Source organism: Cucurbita maxima, unplaced genomic scaffold (genome assembly GCF_002738345.1).
Source record: "Cucurbita maxima cultivar Rimu unplaced genomic scaffold, Cmax_1.0 Cma_Scf00020, whole genome shotgun sequence".
In the NCBI taxonomy this organism is placed as follows: domain Eukaryota; kingdom Viridiplantae; phylum Streptophyta; class Magnoliopsida; order Cucurbitales; family Cucurbitaceae; genus Cucurbita; species Cucurbita maxima.
In genome coordinates, this window is record NW_019272036.1 from 3,417,015 (window position 1) to 3,435,164 (window position 18,150).

At 35.0% G+C, this 18,150-nt stretch overlaps 2 protein-coding genes across 5 annotated transcripts; one reads left to right on the forward strand and one right to left on the reverse strand.

Annotated features, from left to right (window-relative positions):
• The first annotated feature begins 2,261 nt into the window (after window positions 1-2,261).
• LOC111494600 (protein CHUP1, chloroplastic) lies at window positions 2,262-5,148 on the forward strand. 4 transcript variants are annotated; one of them, XM_023144573.1, is made up of 5 exons: window positions 2,262-2,412; window positions 2,506-2,741; window positions 2,812-2,933; window positions 3,118-3,900; window positions 3,991-5,148. In XM_023144573.1, exons 2-5 carry the CDS (start codon window positions 2,594-2,596, stop codon window positions 4,888-4,890), a joined length of 1,953 nt encoding a protein of 650 aa, XP_023000341.1. In that variant the 5' UTR covers window positions 2,262-2,412; window positions 2,506-2,593; the 3' UTR covers window positions 4,891-5,148. The 4 variants fall into 4 exon arrangements, with proteins under 4 accessions (XP_023000341.1, XP_023000343.1, XP_023000342.1 ...); XM_023144575.1 differs by having other exon boundaries at window positions 2,812-2,882; XM_023144574.1 differs by having other exon boundaries at window positions 2,848-2,933.
• LOC111494885 (putative leucine-rich repeat receptor-like protein kinase At2g19210) lies at window positions 5,148-17,827 on the reverse strand. Its single transcript, XM_023144870.1, has 20 exons — window positions 17,712-17,827; window positions 17,162-17,324; window positions 16,522-17,065; window positions 15,948-16,423; window positions 15,733-15,865; window positions 15,574-15,645; window positions 14,591-14,662; window positions 14,416-14,496; window positions 14,079-14,248; window positions 13,696-13,913; window positions 13,494-13,620; window positions 13,356-13,418; window positions 13,055-13,244; window positions 11,829-12,231; window positions 11,592-11,654; window positions 8,529-8,829; window positions 7,766-7,896; window positions 7,429-7,662; window positions 5,632-5,890; window positions 5,148-5,546 (listed from the first exon to the last, which is right to left on the reverse strand). The coding sequence occupies exons 2-20, from the start codon at window positions 17,259-17,261 to the stop codon at window positions 5,353-5,355; spliced, it is 3,831 nt and encodes a 1,276-aa protein (XP_023000638.1). The 5' UTR covers window positions 17,262-17,324; window positions 17,712-17,827; the 3' UTR covers window positions 5,148-5,352.
• Between the last annotated feature and the right edge of the window lie 323 nt (window positions 17,828-18,150).

Genomic DNA, 18,150 nt, shown 5'->3' on the forward strand with positions numbered 1-18,150 from the left:
CCAGCGACTTGGGTTTGACTTCCGGTAGAACCTTCACCTTTTAGAGTTACTCCTTGATAATGGCATGTAGTTCTATGGTGTAGTGATTAGTACTCTTGACTTTAAATCCAGCGACTTGAGTTTGACTCCTGGTAGGACCTTCACCTTCTAGACTTACTTAATGATAAAAGTGTGTGGTTTTATGGTGTAGTGTGTTTAACTCCTAGTAGGACCTTACTCTTTAGTTAGCACTATCCAACGACCTGGGTTCGACTTCCAGTAAGACCTTCCCCTTTTAGACTTAATAATAAAGTATGTGGTTCTATGTTGTAGTAGTTAGCACTCGAATGAATCCAACGACTTGAGTTTGATTCTTAGTAGGACTTTCACCTTTAGAGTAGTGGTGGGTAGTGATAAGTACTTTCAACTTTGAATCTACTAGTTCTAACTCAACCGTCACCTTTTAGAGTTACTCAATGATGCAGGTGTGTGGTTCTATGGTATAGTTGTTAGCACTCTGGACTTTGAATCACTCTCGGTCGACCACTGCAACAGACCCCAATGCACTGCTTTCTCCGCCGTGTATTTGGGTTTGAATTTGGATTTGGATATAGAGTGTTTGAGATTGAGAGTGAGGAGGGTTTTTAAACCTTCAAATGCTCACTATATTTTTCTTTTCTCATGCATTGGACTTGAGCATAGATTGAGCTTAAACCTTTAGTTTTTAGGATTGGAAGAGACTTAATGCTAACTTTCGTTTTAGGGTTGTGTTCAATTTTGTATTCAATTCTCAATAAATTTGTTTTGGATGCATAGTACTACTCTACACACGATCAACACATGTGAGCATGAGTCTTCTTGCAATTCGCACCCCTCGACCCATCATAGTCGGCTTACTTGTTCATAGTCGGACGTCCAGTGAATACCAAAACCCCAAGTATAATGCGAGGCATGATGATAATCATCATCATAGTGTACGCGTTCGTCCTCATCATCATAAATGGGAAGGTAACCCGACGTATATGAACACACAATATGCAAGAGGTCCCTATAGTTCTCATATTTAAATCATTATTGTGACACAATCCTATACATCATTCACACATTATCCTAACATGCATTCACTAGCTTTCATACGTTCATCATCATTAACATCATCATGGTATTTAATACATGCACATCATCTTAATATGAAATATCATCATATTAAGTCATTTCATCGTCATATATCTTACATCTTCATGTTATCATGATCATGATCATATTATCATCTTCATGTACATCATTACATCATCATATAACGTCAGCACATGAAACATGTGAATATTATTTCATGTTGCTTGAATCATACAAACAATTTTAAAAAAGAATTTAACTATCTCCAAACCTTTCATTTTCTTTTTCTCTGTATTTACTCTTTTTTTTTCTTTAATTTTGTTCACAATTATTTTTAGACCAAGTTTAGTTGATTCTTATATTTATTTATTTGAATGGCTATTGATCATGACATAATTTCCTCGTAACTAATATAAAATTTTCGACATTTAATTTCTAACTCAAAGCTAAATAATGGCACGAAATATCTAGAAATGAAATTATGATAAAAGAAAAGGAGGATGGAAGATATAACTTATAGGTAAATGTACTATTTTTATGTTTCTTTTTCCATTATTGTGATATACACTTGTGGCTAAGGTATTTTTGGGAAAAGGGTATGAAAAGTTAGAGGAGAGATAGTCTTTGATTGGAAATACTCCATTGTAAAGGTTGAAGTGATTACCTTCATTTTTTTGGGTTACTCAATCATAAAGGTTCAAGTGGTTGAACAATTACTCAATGACTCAACTTGTATTTGGAATGATATTCAAATACATACTTTGAATTATTTAGATAGCACGATCCTAAAATAAGAATCTTTATCTACCAACAGCCTTCCAATGAAAATAGAGAGGAAATTTGTTGTTACGCCAAAAAAGGGAGAAGATGAAGAACAAACAGAAAAAGGAGGGAAAATTAGGGAATTTGAAGATTACAGAAAACGATTCTAAATTAAGCACTTCCCCCTAAAACAATCCATCTCCTTCCTCATATTCCCCCATTTTTTGTTGCTTCAGATTATCCCCGCTTTCTTCCCCTGTGTTCTTCTTCCCCTGTTCCATCAACCAAATCCTTCTGGGTTAGACCCTTCTTCAAGTCAACATCACGCCATCACATAACCATAAAGACGACGACGGCAAAAACGAATAAAGGAAGCAAAAAGAGATTCTTATTGGAATTTTCTATGCTGGGAATTCGTGTTTAATCAGCCTATGACACGAACGAAAAAGCACCCAATACAAACACATACCGTAGCGATCAGGCAAGCGTCGAAGAAGCATAACTCCCCCCACTGATTTCTTGCGTCCCCAAATGCTTTTCTCTTACAAAATCAAAGTAAGCTCCCACTGATTTCGCCTGATTCTTCTGAATCTGAAATGGGTTTCGGCGGATTTTTCGATGTATTCAATCATTCTTTTGTTTATACAGATGGAGGATGATGAAGACGACGACCTATGATATCTTCTGGTCATTCAGTTCATCAAGTTGATTTTCAATCAAGCGTTCTTCATATTCAATGATGGAGGAGAAGACGGATTTGGTGAAGCCTGTGTTGTTCAAATTTGGTGTTGTTCTGGCTATCTCTTTTGCTAGTTTTATGTATTCCCGCTTTAGAATCAGGAACAAAAGACCTTCTCTGGCTCCTCCCTCCTCCAGTTCTTCAGGTTCTTCCATTCAATCTCTTATGCTTCATCAATATATTCTTGAATTATATATTTCACTTGCTTTTAGCAGATGAATGGGGTAATAATAAAGTTGAGTTGGGAACAGGAAGAGGCCATAAACTTGATGATCAAACAATGAAGGTAGCTACAGCAGCATCCTCTAATGCTATTATTCTTGCAGCTGATGCCTATGTGAGTTCGCTGAATTTTGGTAATATGAACAACTTAGACTTGGAATGTTCAAGAAGTTCAGAAACCAAATTTTGTGTTATGAACCCTAAACCCATTGACATAGGCGATCATTTGTTTTCAGCATGTTGGTCTGTGATTATAGACATAAGCTGGCTTCATGTTATGTGTTTGATATCTTTCTCAGGAAGAAATGTGTATTCAGAAAGCCAATGGTGATGATTCAAATGCTGCTGGTTTCTCCACTGGAAATGATCACATTGTAGATAAAGAAGGGATGCTTCTCCCAGAGTTTCAGGAACTTGTCAAGCAATTTGATCTTTCAGCAGCAAATGCTGGGTTTTCTCCCAAGAAAAATGCTGGAGAACTGAGGTCGGGGATCGAAACTCCGAAAGCTTATAAAAGGGTCGAGACGGATGGATATGAACATGAGATCAAACACCTGAAAAGCAAGGTGAAAATGCTTCGAGAAAGGGAGAGAAATCTTGAGGTTCAGCTACTTGAGTATTATGGTCTGAAAGAGCAAGAAACTGCTGTCATGGAGCTCCAAAATAGGCTGAAGATTAACAATATGGAGGCTAAACTTTTCACTCTGAAGATTGAGTCCCTTCAGGCGGATAATCGACGATTAGAATCACAAGTTTCCGACCAAGCAAAATCAGCATCCGACCTCGAGGCTGCAAGAACAACAATTAAGTTTCTCAAGAAAAAACTTAGACATGAAGCAGAACAGAACAGGGAACAGATCGTAAATCTTCAGCAAAGAGTTACTAAGCTGCTTGACCAAGAATATAAGATAAATGAAAGCACTAAAAATGACCAAATCAAGCTGCAAAATATTGAAGATTTGGAGAAGGAGATCGAGGAGCTAAAGAAGGTGAATTCGAGATTGCAAAAAGAAAATTCTGATCTCGGTCGGAGACTAGATGCTACTCAGTTTCTTGCAAATTCTATCTTGGAAGACCAAGAAGTATGTTCTTATTGCTACTATAGCTATTTTACCATTATACAATTGTATGGTGACGAAAAATTTAATGCAATGCCCATCTAATTTATGCAGAAAGAATCACTTAAAGAAGAAAGGGACTGTTTCGCACAAGAAAACAAGACATTGACGAAGGAAATCGAGCAGCTTCAAGCTCACCGTTGTGCAGATGTTGAAGAGCTAGTCTATCTCCGTTGGATTAATGCTTGCTTAAGATATGAACTGCGGAATTTTCAGCCTGCAGCAGGGAAAACAGCAGCAAGAGACCTAAGCAAAACATTAAGTCCCAAATCCGAGCATAAAGCGAAGAAGCTCATACTCGAATATGCAAATACAGAAGGAATTGAAGGGAAGAGCATTAACCTTACGGATTTTGATTCAGATCAGTGGTCATCCTCGCAAGCTTCCTCTCATACCGATCCTGGAGATTTGGATTATTCAGCTGTTGATTCTCGGTTAACAGCCAAACCAAGTTCAAACAAAATCAAATTCATGAGTAAACTCAGGAGTCTGTTGAGGGGAAAAAGTAATCAACAGAGCTCGGCTTTGTTAGCAGAAAAATCTGCAGCAGCTGTAGGAGATGTTGATTCTCCACGTTACAGTTCAAGTCATTCTACTGGGACCAACACTACACGAGCTGATGGACATTGTACTGGATATACAACTCCATCACAGAATTCTTCAAGACGTTCAATGGATTTTCACAGGTTGAATAGCCAAAAGGAAGACGACGTAAAAACTGAGGATTCCCTTAGAAGGAACAGCAATGTTGGCTACATTAACAAGAGATTTGTTTCTGGTAGCGACCGATCGAGCAATTCGTTGTATAGATCTTCAAGTCAGGAAACAGAATCAACCGACAAGTCCAACAAGTCTGAGAAGTCCGAGTTGTTGAAATATGCTGAAGTGTTGAAAAACACCAGGGGAGATAAGAACCAACCTCGCCGGAAGGTTGCACCCATGTGTTCAATTTAAACATCGGAAAGCTTGTCTAGCTTTCAATGGAGTCATCACCTGTTCCTACACAGTATTTTGTTGAGGGGCTCAGTAGTTAGTGCTACTAATATACCATACTGTTCATAAAACCTGCTAATGTAATAACATACTGTTCATATGGAAACTTTGTAACATAAATAACTGAATGTTGTGATGTTACTTGTATGAGATCAAACCTAACAAAATTAATCTTATCAAGCCATTGTGACAGATAATATGTCATTATGGATTTCCTGTTCAATGAATCTCAAGGAATACTTAATTCTATCAGCCCTTGTTCTTGCATCAAGTTGATCCAATGTTTTGGTACTGAATACAATCAAATGCATATCAAATCTTTATCAGCTGTCCCAAGATTACTACACAATAACTAGTACAAATGGGGATAATCCAGAAACATTTGGAAAAACAGTGAAACTAAAACAGTTCATACGGTGATGGTCAGATGAGAGCATAGCCTTGGACAAGCATAGCATCAGCAAGTATCTGGTTGGCAGCCTGAGATGGATGAACACTGTCCCAGAACATATATTTGGTCGCATTAGAACATGTTACATGAGATTTTGGATTGCACAAAACCGAGGCCGTCTCCACCGCCCCAGTGCCACAGCAGCCTCTTCTCACTTCATCAAATCCTTGAGCGAAAAACAAAAAACACAGCATCATTACTTTGAATTAGCACCCGAATGTTTGAAAATTATTCTAATGTCCGTGAAGTACCATAGCTCGATGGAGACATAATAGCATCATACAAAGGATTGAAAACGTCGAAGACTACGAGTTTGAGATCAGGAAGCTGCTTGCGAAGAGTTGCAGCAGTAGAATTGAGCTTCCTATTGAAAACTAGGACATGATTGTTGATTGTTCGGACACAACCCTTTTGTTGTTGGTAACCAAACAGAGTGAGTACAGCAGGGAAACAACCTAATGGAGGCATTGAGGTGACCCCAATTTTCCTTGCTCCTAGCCCATGTAAATCCTTCATCAAAGCCACAAATCCTCCATCCAATGTTATTAGGAACACTTAGAGATGCATAAACACTTCGATATTCATGACTTTTATAAAGCTAATCTGCTTAAAAAAACCAAGTAAAATGGACCAAAATAGAAACAATATTTGCTTAAACCATCCTTCTGACTTCAAAATTTACAGCAGACGTCAGAAATAAACAACAAAACCACACAACATCAAACAATATCATTGGCTGGCTGGCATGTGGACATGAATTCATCATCAAATAGGACTATACAGTTCAAAAAACCAGAGAGTTCCATACTTGTTTGGAGAGCTGTCAATTTCTGTTAAGTCATAAATGAAATGAACTATCAAAGGGAGGGGGAAAATGTGACTCCAAAAAGATTCTTCTTCCATGCTTTTAATGAGGTGAAATATATTATTATAATAAAGTTTTTATCATAAAGTATCCTTTAGAATAAAATTTTTAAGATATGCATGTTTCAAAATCATTACTTACTTTCTGTACTGTATCATATCACTATTCTATGGTTGAATATGAACAGTGTTATTTAGCTGGATCTTCATTTAAAATTAATGATCAATTAAATCTCTTTATTTTTTTAACGTTCTTTAGGTGGCTGTTTTCATTTTCTCCCTATCCAACCAATCAGACAGGAAAATCAATGTAAATTTATGAGCTGAGCTCAAAGAAGAAAAACAATAATAAATACTTGGCCGCAGCCTTAGCCATGAATTTCCTGCTGCCCCAAACGTGGTCCTATGAGAAATGAATGCTTATTACTATCTTATTCTTTCCTCATAGAGAATTTAACCATTTCTCGAACAATTCAAACTATAAGGCTTAAGTTGGATTAGACTGTTTTCGATTCAGGTTCGGGATAAATTTTTTAAAAATTGAAAATTCATTTTTAGCCGAGAACCTGATAGTAGGGTACACAACTAAACCCAAGGCTATCCTACTTTTAAGATTGTTATGAACTTGACTAGTGAATGATTGATATTTGAGTTTTATGAGATTTTAGTTATTAATAAACCACACCCAACCCATAAATAGAGTGTTGAATTAGAAACCCAGGTGAACAGATCATCAACCCAACCAATTCAAAATTTCGGGTCAGTCCAAAAAAGTTTCCTAGCTCAACTTGTATACTACTTCTCAGTTCTCATTTTACACTACACAAGTGCCATAATGGAAAATTGTATAAAAATATTATGAGTGCTATCGTAATACCTATTTCTTTAATTCGTAATTTGACTTGATGACATATTAATTCATTTCATGGTTCCATATTTTATTCTTAAATGTTGCTATATGGTCAAACAATGAATAAATGTAGTCTAAAAAGTTTCCATTCTAGAATTATACCATGTTCCTCAGAAAATTTAATACATAATGAACATGTATTCTCCTACTAAGGGTATCGTATTCTTTATTCATACCTATACGTGTATCTTTATAAATACTTTTCAATGTTCGTTAACATTATATTAAAAAAAAATGTATTTAAATGGACATTTAAACTACAGATATTTTGTACCTTGATGAATTTGGATAAGGAAGCAACAAGGAAAGAGGAGTACTGATCGGGAGTGAACCGTCTACGAACCGCCGGATTTGTGTAATAATTCTGGAGATAGTCGCTGGTACCGCAGCTCAGTATGTGCAATCCATCTTTAACAATGGCGGCCGCTTTCTCACGGCCGGCCACCATAGCCACCTTGCTTTGGTACTCTTTGTAATTAGACAACTGCTGAGCCAAAGTAATCGCACGCTAAAGAACACAAGAAAGGAAAAGGAAATCAAAATCGCATTGATTAGATCCTGTTTTCAACGATTCAGAAACATTAGGGTTTCAAATAAAGAGGAGAAGATACATTGGAAATTGAAGCTTGCTCATCGTAGCCAGCGGCGGCGGAGGCGAAGCAGGCTCCGATTAAAAGATTCCGGCCGGAAGCCTCTGGGCTGAGATACGCCGGTTGGTGGCTCTCAAAACCGAGGTTTTCGGCTGTGGGAATTTAATTAAAAATGTTACCGTTTCACATCTTTAATAATTAAGAAAAAAAAAAATGTTTCCCTTCCACTTTCTGGAAATAAATAAATAATTTTCGTGAAAATAAATAAATTTTTTAATGGGAGATTGAAATAGGTGGTAGATAAATATATATATATATATATATATATATATATATATATATATATATATATAGTTTCCTTCCAACATCTATAATTGGCATTTAAGAAATTATTTTATAATTAATTTTTTTATATAGTTAGATTTCATTATTTTTAGAATTTGTATCATACAATTTCGTCTCCCCATAATCGAGACTCGACATGATTTTCTTCTTAATTAATTAACGTGAAATTCTTTTCAATAATCTTTAACATGCAAATATCCTGTAATAATCAAGAGATTCAACCAAATCTAAGTTTTTGTTCCCGTCCCATGGCACAGTCTGATTTTAGATGGGTAAAAGCGGAAATATAACTCAATAATTTTGGGTTTTTTAAAAAAAATAATTAAAAAAAGCAATAATGTTCCTATTTAAATAATAATAATAATAATTACTCTAGAGAGAAAAAAAAAATGATAATAAATTATTAAAAGAAATAAGAATATTAGGAAACAGAGAGTACCAGTTATATCAGAAACGAGTTTTCCATTACAAAACCTGCCGGTGGGCTTATGGTTGATGAAGTCCCGACCATAAGGATGGTAGTTGGCCTTGAACAGGGTGAACCGGTTGTTGTTGTTACCCACATCCAAGGCGGAGTCGCCGAAAGTGAGTATCGCCGGGAATATCGTGGCGGCGGCGGAGGCGGCGGCGATGGGTTGTTGAGCCGCATTGGAGCTGGGCAAGGCTAAAAATATTGCACAAACAAACCACATAAACGCACCCATCTCCTTCTCCTGTGCTGTGCATGCGCTTGGGGAATCCTATTTATTTCATGTTTACACTCCCAACTCACGTATATAAATAAAAACTTTGGCTAAATTACAAACTTGCCCTTATACCTCCCTCTCCGTCGTATATTTCAATTTTGAATGTCGTTGTCATTTAAGGATTCATTAAACACAAAATTATTATTACTCCCATAATTTGCTAATCGGATTGGCCTCTTCTTATGAATGAATATCCAATTTAAGCACCAATTATGGACGTAGTAGTATCGATGATTTTCGTGCAATTTTAGACTAAGATTATTTAGGATTAAAATTTGAAGCCCACCTCATAAATGTTCGAACAAATAACAATTAACCAACGAAAATAACACCAAAATCTCCAAACTCAACATAATTAATTAATATGCTTACAAAAAATTCAAATAATTAATGTTTACTTTCAATTCTCCTCTAAAATCTTTATAACTACTACCATCTTAACCTTCAAAAAAAAAAATAATAATAATAATTAATTAATGAAAATTCAAATACCTATAAATTAATAAATATACCTTTAATGTAAAAATACGGTTGGGTATTAATTTTTTTTTTTTTAAAAAGTTACTTGTAGAAGTTTATTATTAATATTTTCTTGATATTTTTAAAATTAAGAGAAGTTTTAGGAAATTTTAAAAAATTTAAAGATATTTTAAGAGTGTTTATATATATATATATATATATATTATAAACGGATTCATTGAATGAAACCAACAAGTTGTGTGTTCTAATACAAAATATTTGAGAGAATAAATGGTTCCAGTTGGTTTATAGATAATATACATTCAACGCAATCAGCTTCACTCAACCACCCATGTTTATGATATTTATTTATTAGGGCCCTATTTCATAATATACATATTTTCATTTTTTATTTTTTTTTAAATATTTATAAATTTCAGTTTAAGCTTTAAAATTAAGATGCTTATTGATACAAATTCATATAATAATAAATGATTAAAAAGAACCCATTTGAGTTACTTTTACCATATTTTCCATTTTTTCAAATTTTATATATAATAAAAGAATGATATATTCCCCTTTTTACTAGTATTTATAACTATTAAAACTCTATTAAGCTAGAAATGATATTTTAATATATATATATATATATATATATAAAAGATTTTTTTGGATTATGAAGGGACTGGCAAAAAAGTGAGGAAAGTAGGTAGGAGAAAGCTCGATGAGGTTAATGAGACAGCGATAGTGTTGCTAATTCACGTCATTTTTAGTCACAATCTCGACATTTTCTACATAGTACAGCATGACGTTAGTAATAATTTTTACCTCAATTTCTTCACTAATACAAATATCGTGATTTTTTTTTTTTAAAATACTCAAGAGAAAAAAATTAGAGCGAAAGCAGTATTTATGATTTTAAAAAATAATAATAAAATGATTATTGAAATGAGTTTATTGTGACGTTTGATTAAGGAGAAAACATGAGTAAAACGAAGGCACGTTTGAATAAAAATAATTTTGTGTTGGGTGATTTTTTTCATTTTTTTTAAAAAAGCATGCCAGCTAACGAAATATGTCGAAAGAATTTGTGTTGGTACATGATTTTTTTTTTTTTTTTTTATAAATAAATTTTTTAGGTTAGCAAGTTGAAGGACAGAGCATGAAAAGAAAGGGATATGCGATTCATCTGTCAATGTCATGGATTTATTGATATGGGCTAAATATGTACAACACACTGTTTTACTCTATAATCAATATAAAAATTTGTAACAGAATTATATATATATATATATATATATATATATATATATATATATGTTCTTTTTCAAAATTTAGCTTAGATTTTTTTTTTTTTTTATTCGGATAATTCTGAAGAAGGAGCTAAAACATGAAAGTTGTAGAATCTATGGATCTAAATATAGAGTAACCGGTTAAAGCAAGTATGATTGATCAAAAGTTGAGTTGTTGCACCCCATCATTCATGTCGGACCTTTGTTATGAAGTTGATGCTTTGCAAGAACAAGAACAAGAACAAAAATAATCTTGTATGGAGCCTTCGAAACCTTAGATTGACAATGTTTTTGATGTTTTCTTTGAGGATTTCTACGAGTACAATGATCTGCATTGACATGGATCAATGAGTATCACTTTCATTTGCAAATACTCTTGAAAGTCCAAAATATGATACCTTTGGCTTCGAGTTTTTAATTCATTAAGATATTTAAAGACTTCACAATATTCGCTATATGTTGGAAACTCAATGAGCCCACAATAATACTCACTCTAAATTTCACAATTTTGAAAAGAAAAAAACTTAAAACTCAAGAACTAACAAAAAAGAAAAAAAAAAACAAAGAGAAAGCGTGCTTTGTTGCAGTTCTGTACACTACTCGGTTTGAGGCCGTTTTTGGAGAAGAGAGGGATGTGGGTCTATTTAAGGCAGCGGTTGAGCGTGTAGCAAGAGTAAGACAGCTCAGTGTTGTAGAGAATAAGTGGGAACAATAGTAGCAGTAGAACGCAAGTTTGAGTTCATACGTTTTCCTGATACGTTTTCCTTACGAATCTCGATGTTTTTCTTGTATTTCTGGATTTTTACGAACTATGTGTCATGTTCTTTTGTATATACATCAATTAATATCTTACTAAATCTAAACATTTTTCATGTGCATGCAAGTTTTAAATTCTACGCATTTTTACTTATTTCCATGTCAATAAGTTTCTTGACTCGAGTCCCTCGAAAAATGGTTCGTTACTTCAAACAAAAGTACTTAAAATTTGCCCATATTTATATTCACCTTGTGCTGCATTAACTGCAATTTGGAGTCTTTCCATCCAACTCGAGACTTTTGTGCTCGAATCTGTTTCAGAAAAAGGGGAAAAAAAGCATCGTATTATAGTCAACAAGCCATAAATATGCATACATTTTTGAGAAATTTCATAGTCTCAAGACAATATCATAATTACCGGATTGATGGTTGCGTAGTTTGGTTCAAAGCCTCATCACAACAACCAAGAAAAGACATTAATCTCTATCTGGGACCAACAAATGAAACAGAGCCAATTGAATTGTGTGAGAAGTTCTCAGCATTGTTAGGTGGAATTGGTGGAGTTCTGTCTTGAACAATCTCCAAGCACTCAATGAGTTGCAACACCACATCACTCATGTCCGGCCTTCCAGCTGAAGTTGGCAATGTGCATGATAGAGCAAGCTCCACAAATTTCCTTGCAGAACAACTTTCAATAGAGCCTTCTAACCTTGGATCGACAATGTTTTCGATGTTCCCTTCGGAAATCAGAGGCTTAACCCAATCAACTATGTGAGTGTTCACTTCAGAGCTCTTGATTATGGCAGGATGTCCAGTGATCAGCTCAAGCAATATAATTCCAAAGCTGTAAACGTCGCTTTTCTTGATGAAGTTTCTGGATAAATGAACCCTGCAACAAGATGTTTCTTTTGCTATATTACGGCACTGAGCAAATGGACACTTCAGACATTGGATTCTGGTTAAATAGTAAGAAAAGCAGGAATGTAACCATCCAAGCCTACCGGTATCAGATATTGTTCTCTTTGGGCTTTCCCTTCCGGACTTCTCCTCAAGATTTTTAAAACGCATCTGTTAGGGAGAGGTTTACACGCCCTTATAAAGAATGTTTTGTTCTCCTCCCCAACCGATGTGAGATCTCACAATCCACCCCCTTTCGGGGTCCAGCGTCTTCGCTGGCACTCTTTCCCTTCTCCAACCGATGTGGGACCCCCCAATCCATCCCCCTTTAGATCACAACATCCTAGATGGCACACCGCCTCGTGTGCACTGTGCCAGCTCTGATACCATTTGCAACAGCCTAAGCTCGCCGCCAGCAGATATTGTCCTTTTTGGGATTTCCCTTTCGGGCTTCTCCCCAAAGATTTTAAAACGTCTCTGCTAGGGAGAGGTTTCCATACCCTTCTAAAGAATGTTTCGTTCTCCTCCCCAACCGACGTGGGATCTCACAATTAAGTTTTTGACCTTTGAAAGTTGTGTTTGAAAAAGTCTGATTGATTTAACATCAGGAAAAATACATTGTTATGGTCTACAAGGGATTGAATCCGTTATTACAGAAAGTGGATAAGTTTCATATTTCATTTTATTTTGACCAGCTAACACACTTTATTTTGCCATATTATGACGAATCAAATCAAAAACTAGAAGCTTATCGATTTTTTTTAAAAGTAACTACATAAATATAAACACAAAGCAGATCAATCAGTGTTACTTACGTAGGGTCGACGTAACCGAAGGTGCCAGCAGGACATGTGGAGAAATGAGTATCATTTTCATTTGCAAATACTCTAGACAGTCCAAAATCAGATATTTTAGCTTGCATTTTTTCATTCAATAGGATATTAGAAGACTTAATATCTCTGTGAATGATGGGAGGCACGCAACCATTGTGTAAATATTCTAATCCTGCAGTTTGTTTATTCGACGTCAGTTGTCACAATCCAAACAGGGAAGGCAAATAAGACTATGCAGTTTGTTTATTCGACGTCAGTTTTATTGTTTGATATTTATTTATACCTTGTGCTGCATCAACTGCAATTTGGAGTCTTTCCATCCAACTCAACACCTTTGCGCTTGTATCTGTATCAGCAAAGAGAAAAAGTTATCACAAAGAGTCGAGGATAATCTTTCTTTTAAGCCAAAATCATAATTTACCAGATAGATGATTGCCTAAATTTCCGTTACACATGAATTCATAAATGAGTGCCTTATTCTCAGCTTCATCACAGTAACCAACAAGAGAAACCAGATTTCTATGATGAACAACTGTTAGTATTTGAGCCTGCATTTGCAAATATAGTTTATTCGGAAGTAATTAATTCAGTTCAAGTAAATTTGCACCCAAGAAAAACTAAACCTCAGCTCGGAATTCGTTGTAGCCTTGCTGTGATATTGAAGACAGCAACTTGACAGCAACTTGGGTTTTATCACTCAGTACACCCAAGTATACTTTTCCAAACCCTCCTTCCCCAAGAGTTGTCTTAAAGTTATCTGTGATAACCAATATCTCAGAGTAATGAACTTGTTGGTTCTTCGACTTAAGTAACCTTTCTTGGATTGATCGTTTGAGATTCTCTGCAACGAGTAAAACAGAAACATTTTGGTTCATTCAACACTTTTGAAGTCGTTAGTCATCTAGGAATTCTTTTCGATTTTCGCTATTCACATCAGTTTCATTGTCGTTACTATAAATATGCTGGAATTAGCAGTGTACAGACACAGAAGACATGAGATATTTACCTCTTTGTCTTCTCCTTTTGTAGATTACTAGAGTAATTATAAGGATAGGTAGGAACACAGCTATTATGCTGGCGAGAATTACAGGAACCAAGTACTTGTTCCTCTTTTTCTTCTTCTTCTTCTTGTTATCACATTTAAGTGATGTACAAAGATCTGGATTTTCACCCACACTTTTACAAGCAGAAGAAAATTTCAGGTTAAAGCAAATGAATTTCCATTTGACTTTTCAGTTAGTGTTCGTTATTCAATATGAAAACAGTAGAATTAGTAGGCGGCAACATGGCAGTGAAGTAAATAGAGAAAATGAAATATAACTTAGAGTAAATAGATAGCTTACCTTAATGTAAGCAATCCAGCTTCAGCTCTTTGCAAGAGAACCTTGGGAATTAAGCCTGTGAACTTGTTTCTGGTTAAAGAACTGCGAAGACACACAAAGTAAAAAGATAAACAAACTTCAATTTTCAACTAAAATTTAAAGTTCTGGGTGTCAAAATTACAACTAAGAGACTTACAGGATTCTTAGATTAGGCAAATTTACTAAGAATTCCGGTATCTCTCCAGTCAACCCATTATTGGACAAATCCCTAATACAGAACAGGATATTGAGTTAGCATAAGATAGGACACAAAAACTGCAATATAAAGGGATAGAAAAGGAAATAAGAAAGGAAAATTACAATATTAATTACATCGAAAGGCTTGATAACTCTCCAAAAAGTAGAGCATATCAAGTCTTTTTGTAGTTAATTTTGCACTAATACAAACCATTTTCTCATTAATTACTCCATTTATTCTAATTAGTAAGTATGAAATAGTCTATTGTGCTTCAACAGGAAAAGAAAATCAATTAGCATAAATCGAGCCTAATTACACATTTAATTGAGTTATTTGGTAAAATTTCAGAACATTTATGCTGAACCATGATGTTGTAACTGTTGAACACAACTCTCTGTGGGAAACACTCGCACTCTTTATTAAGACCAATCGAGAAGAGAATACAAGACACTTTGTAGCATACTTTTTGTTTTTTTATTGTATTTCTTGGATGAATAACCTAGGTAGGGTGGAGAGGTATTTATACTAGAGCCTACGCAATCTAGACCTAACAAATCTAAATCTAGACCTGACAAATCCAAATCTAAACCTGACAAATCGGAATCTTTTTCCTAAAATATCTAGATCTCTTTCTCCTAAAACCTCTAAGTATCTTTCCTAAAATCTCTACTAAAATAAATATACAATGGGCTCGTACAATTATTGAGCTTGACTCTATTGGGCTAGTGATGATATTTCAACCGTAACAAATCTGGAACAACCTTGCTGGCAAGGCTACTCCCATAAGAACTATTCTCCAAATTCTGGCAATTTCAAACCCGTCTAGCCTACTGTATTGACAACCACTTTTCTAACAAACTCCTTATCTAAAACAATTGTGCCTCCTTAATATCCTAGCTAATAATATCAATAATATTTTCCTATCAAAGAGAGATACTTACAGAATTTGCAACATGGTTATATTTGATATGTAAGAAGATATCTCACCTATCAGTCCACTTCCAGATATGTCCCTGTTCAAAAAATTAACACTTCCTCGTGAATTCATAAGATCCATCCTTCATATAAATAAAGAATTTTAACAGAAGACCTGCACTTACAAGGATATGATTCTTGGAGCAGTTTTGTTACTACAATTTAATCCACTCCAAGTGTATTCCATTGGCACACATGGATCGCCTTGCCAATCCTTCTTTATTCCATAATTTGACCTAATATTGGTAATTGCATCCACTAATTATCCAAAGAAGAAATCAAATTAGTATTCATCGACTTTGAATAAGTGAACTCAGAAAGTGCGTCTAAAGAAAGATACCATCTCCTTGCTCTGTTTCTAACTCTGATATTTCTTTCATCCCATATAATTCAAAAGCATTGATGATAGGAGGAAGCGTCGAATTCTCAGTTGGAATGAAAGAAAGTAAATGACTACTTGCTGCCTCCAATGGTCGTGGAGACAAAACGGTCATCGAAGACAAATATTTTGGAATTATAGTTCCTGAATAAAAGTGTGCATTGTGCCAGACATTAAACTCCCTGCTTTGATTGACTTGAGGAATCACAAGTTCAGCAAAGTGCATAAGTACAAGGTATCGAGATGAATCTATTGTATCCCATGAAATCTCCAGAGTCGTGCTCGCATCCTTTGGAGTGGAGGCAGTATTCATGACAATGGATGGAAGATGGAAAGTTTCGCCCCCACTAACATCTACAGTAATATTGGTGCTTACTCGTGTCCAATCCTTAGAGTTAAATGTTGACCAGATGCGGTCATAAACATCCAAAGGAAATCTTCAGAAAGTGTAACCACAAAAACAAAATATTATGTTAGCATCTCTAAATCGTTAAAGTATCCCTCTTTTCATTAACTGTAATATGTATATATATACCTGTAATTTTGACCATCTGCTGAACCGAAGTTCAATCGATCGAAAACTGATAAGGATGCTGATGGTGTATAATAAGTGATGTTGGGCGAAGGTCTAAATTCCAATGCAGAAATAAATGGTACTCCATTTCCAGTATTGATCAGACAGATGTGAAATTCATCTGAGGAGGTTACGTGTATAAGTTCTATGGAAACACCCATATCATTTCCAGTTACGTTTAATGTCTCCCATAAGCTATTCCCAATGTAGATATCAAACATCGGTGGCGAATCCAGACCATCATAATTTCCATACAAGAAACTTGCTCGAATCAAGTATTCAGTGGCCCTTATAATGCTTATATTGTAACAGTTTCTGATTCCATCAGGGAAGCTTCTCAGCTTCTTCAATTGCATTTCATACATATCTGAATCTCCATATGCCGAATCTACACTTCGACTAACCCCAGTGTTTATGAAGGATGCATCAGAAACATAGTTAATTTTGGTCGTCTTTTCGGTGTAACTAGTACCCTCTGGTAATCCACAGTCTAAACTAATGAAGCCTGAAAAACAAATAACAACAAAATTAAACTTCAAGTTTCTATATATACTTGAAAGAAGTTGAATAGGTTAATCACCAAGGAAAGCAAATGTTTCACCTGACTGATCCTGAGCTTGAACAAGAAGTAGAAAAGCCAATGCCAAGCAACTGAGCAGGAAACCAAACAGGGAATGCCCTGATGTTCCCATTATCATCATCCTCTTCCTCTAGGGGCTACCATTGGCTTCTTTGATTCACGACAATTGAGAAAGCAGCCATATCTACATCTTGAGGAAAATGTAGTAAGCCCGAGACAATAATAGAAAGTCGTCACAAGAGGAATTCTCTTTACAACATGGGAGATTAAAGAACACATTACACATGCAAGTTGACCAAGTATAAACAATAAAAATTTAAAATTCTTTTGAATCAAAACATCGAAAGGAAACTATATCGCTTTTGTTTATCAATGAGTTCGGGGCTGTTTGAAAAAACCATTAGTGATTATCGTAACAATGTCAAAAGGAAATTTCCAAGTCGCAATCTCCTAATAATATATCGAAGAAACGTAGAAATGACGATCAATCATATAGTATTATAGTAGGCAGATTGAATAATTAAAGAAGAGAAGTCCTCCACTTCTAGGGATTTCAAGGAAAAAGACAAACCCTAAGCCGAATAATTTATGGCGAAATTTTTGGGACGGTGTCGGATGAATTCCATTTGAGGCTACTCGATTGCAGAAGAGGGCTACGCCATTGGCATCCATGTTCAACAAATCTTCATCTTCTGGCCACATGGGGAAGCCGCCGACTTTTTTAAATAAATTTGGTCAAACTAAGTAATTTCAAATTTTTTTTTTCATTTTAGTTCAAATTTTTTAACATTTATCTCTCTATTTTTAATAATGTTTTAAATCATAGCTTAAAAAATTATGCTTGGATTATATTTGCTCGTTAACCTATTATTATTTATATATGATGTGACACCTAAATAAATAAGAGATATATGAATAAACTGATATCATGTCTAAATAAGAATATCTGAGAATAAAATGTTTGAGACACGATTGAAAAGTATTAGAGTTAGTACCTATATCAACCAGGC

Bases quoted from the DNA above. Each gene is read 5' to 3' on its own strand.
- LOC111494885 (XM_023144870.1), bottom strand. From the start codon at position 17,261: ATGATGATAATGGGAACATCAGGGCATTCCCTGTTTGGTTTCCTGCTC. The intron at 16,424-16,521 runs GTATATATATAC...CACTTTCTGAAG, and splicing joins GCAGATGGTCAAAATTACAG to ATTTCCTTTGGATGTTTATG. The intron at 14,497-14,590 runs GTAAGTCTCTTA...GTGTCTTCGCAG, and splicing joins TTGCCTAATCTAAGAATCCT to TTCTTTAACCAGAAACAAGT.
- LOC111494600 (XM_023144573.1), top strand. From the start codon at position 2,594: ATGATGGAGGAGAAGACGGATTTGGTGAAGCCTGTGTTGTTCAAATTT. The intron at 2,742-2,811 runs GTTCTTCCATTC...TGCTTTTAGCAG, and splicing joins TCCCTCCTCCAGTTCTTCAG to ATGAATGGGGTAATAATAAA. The intron at 2,934-3,117 runs GTGAGTTCGCTG...TATCTTTCTCAG, and splicing joins TTCTTGCAGCTGATGCCTAT to GAAGAAATGTGTATTCAGAA.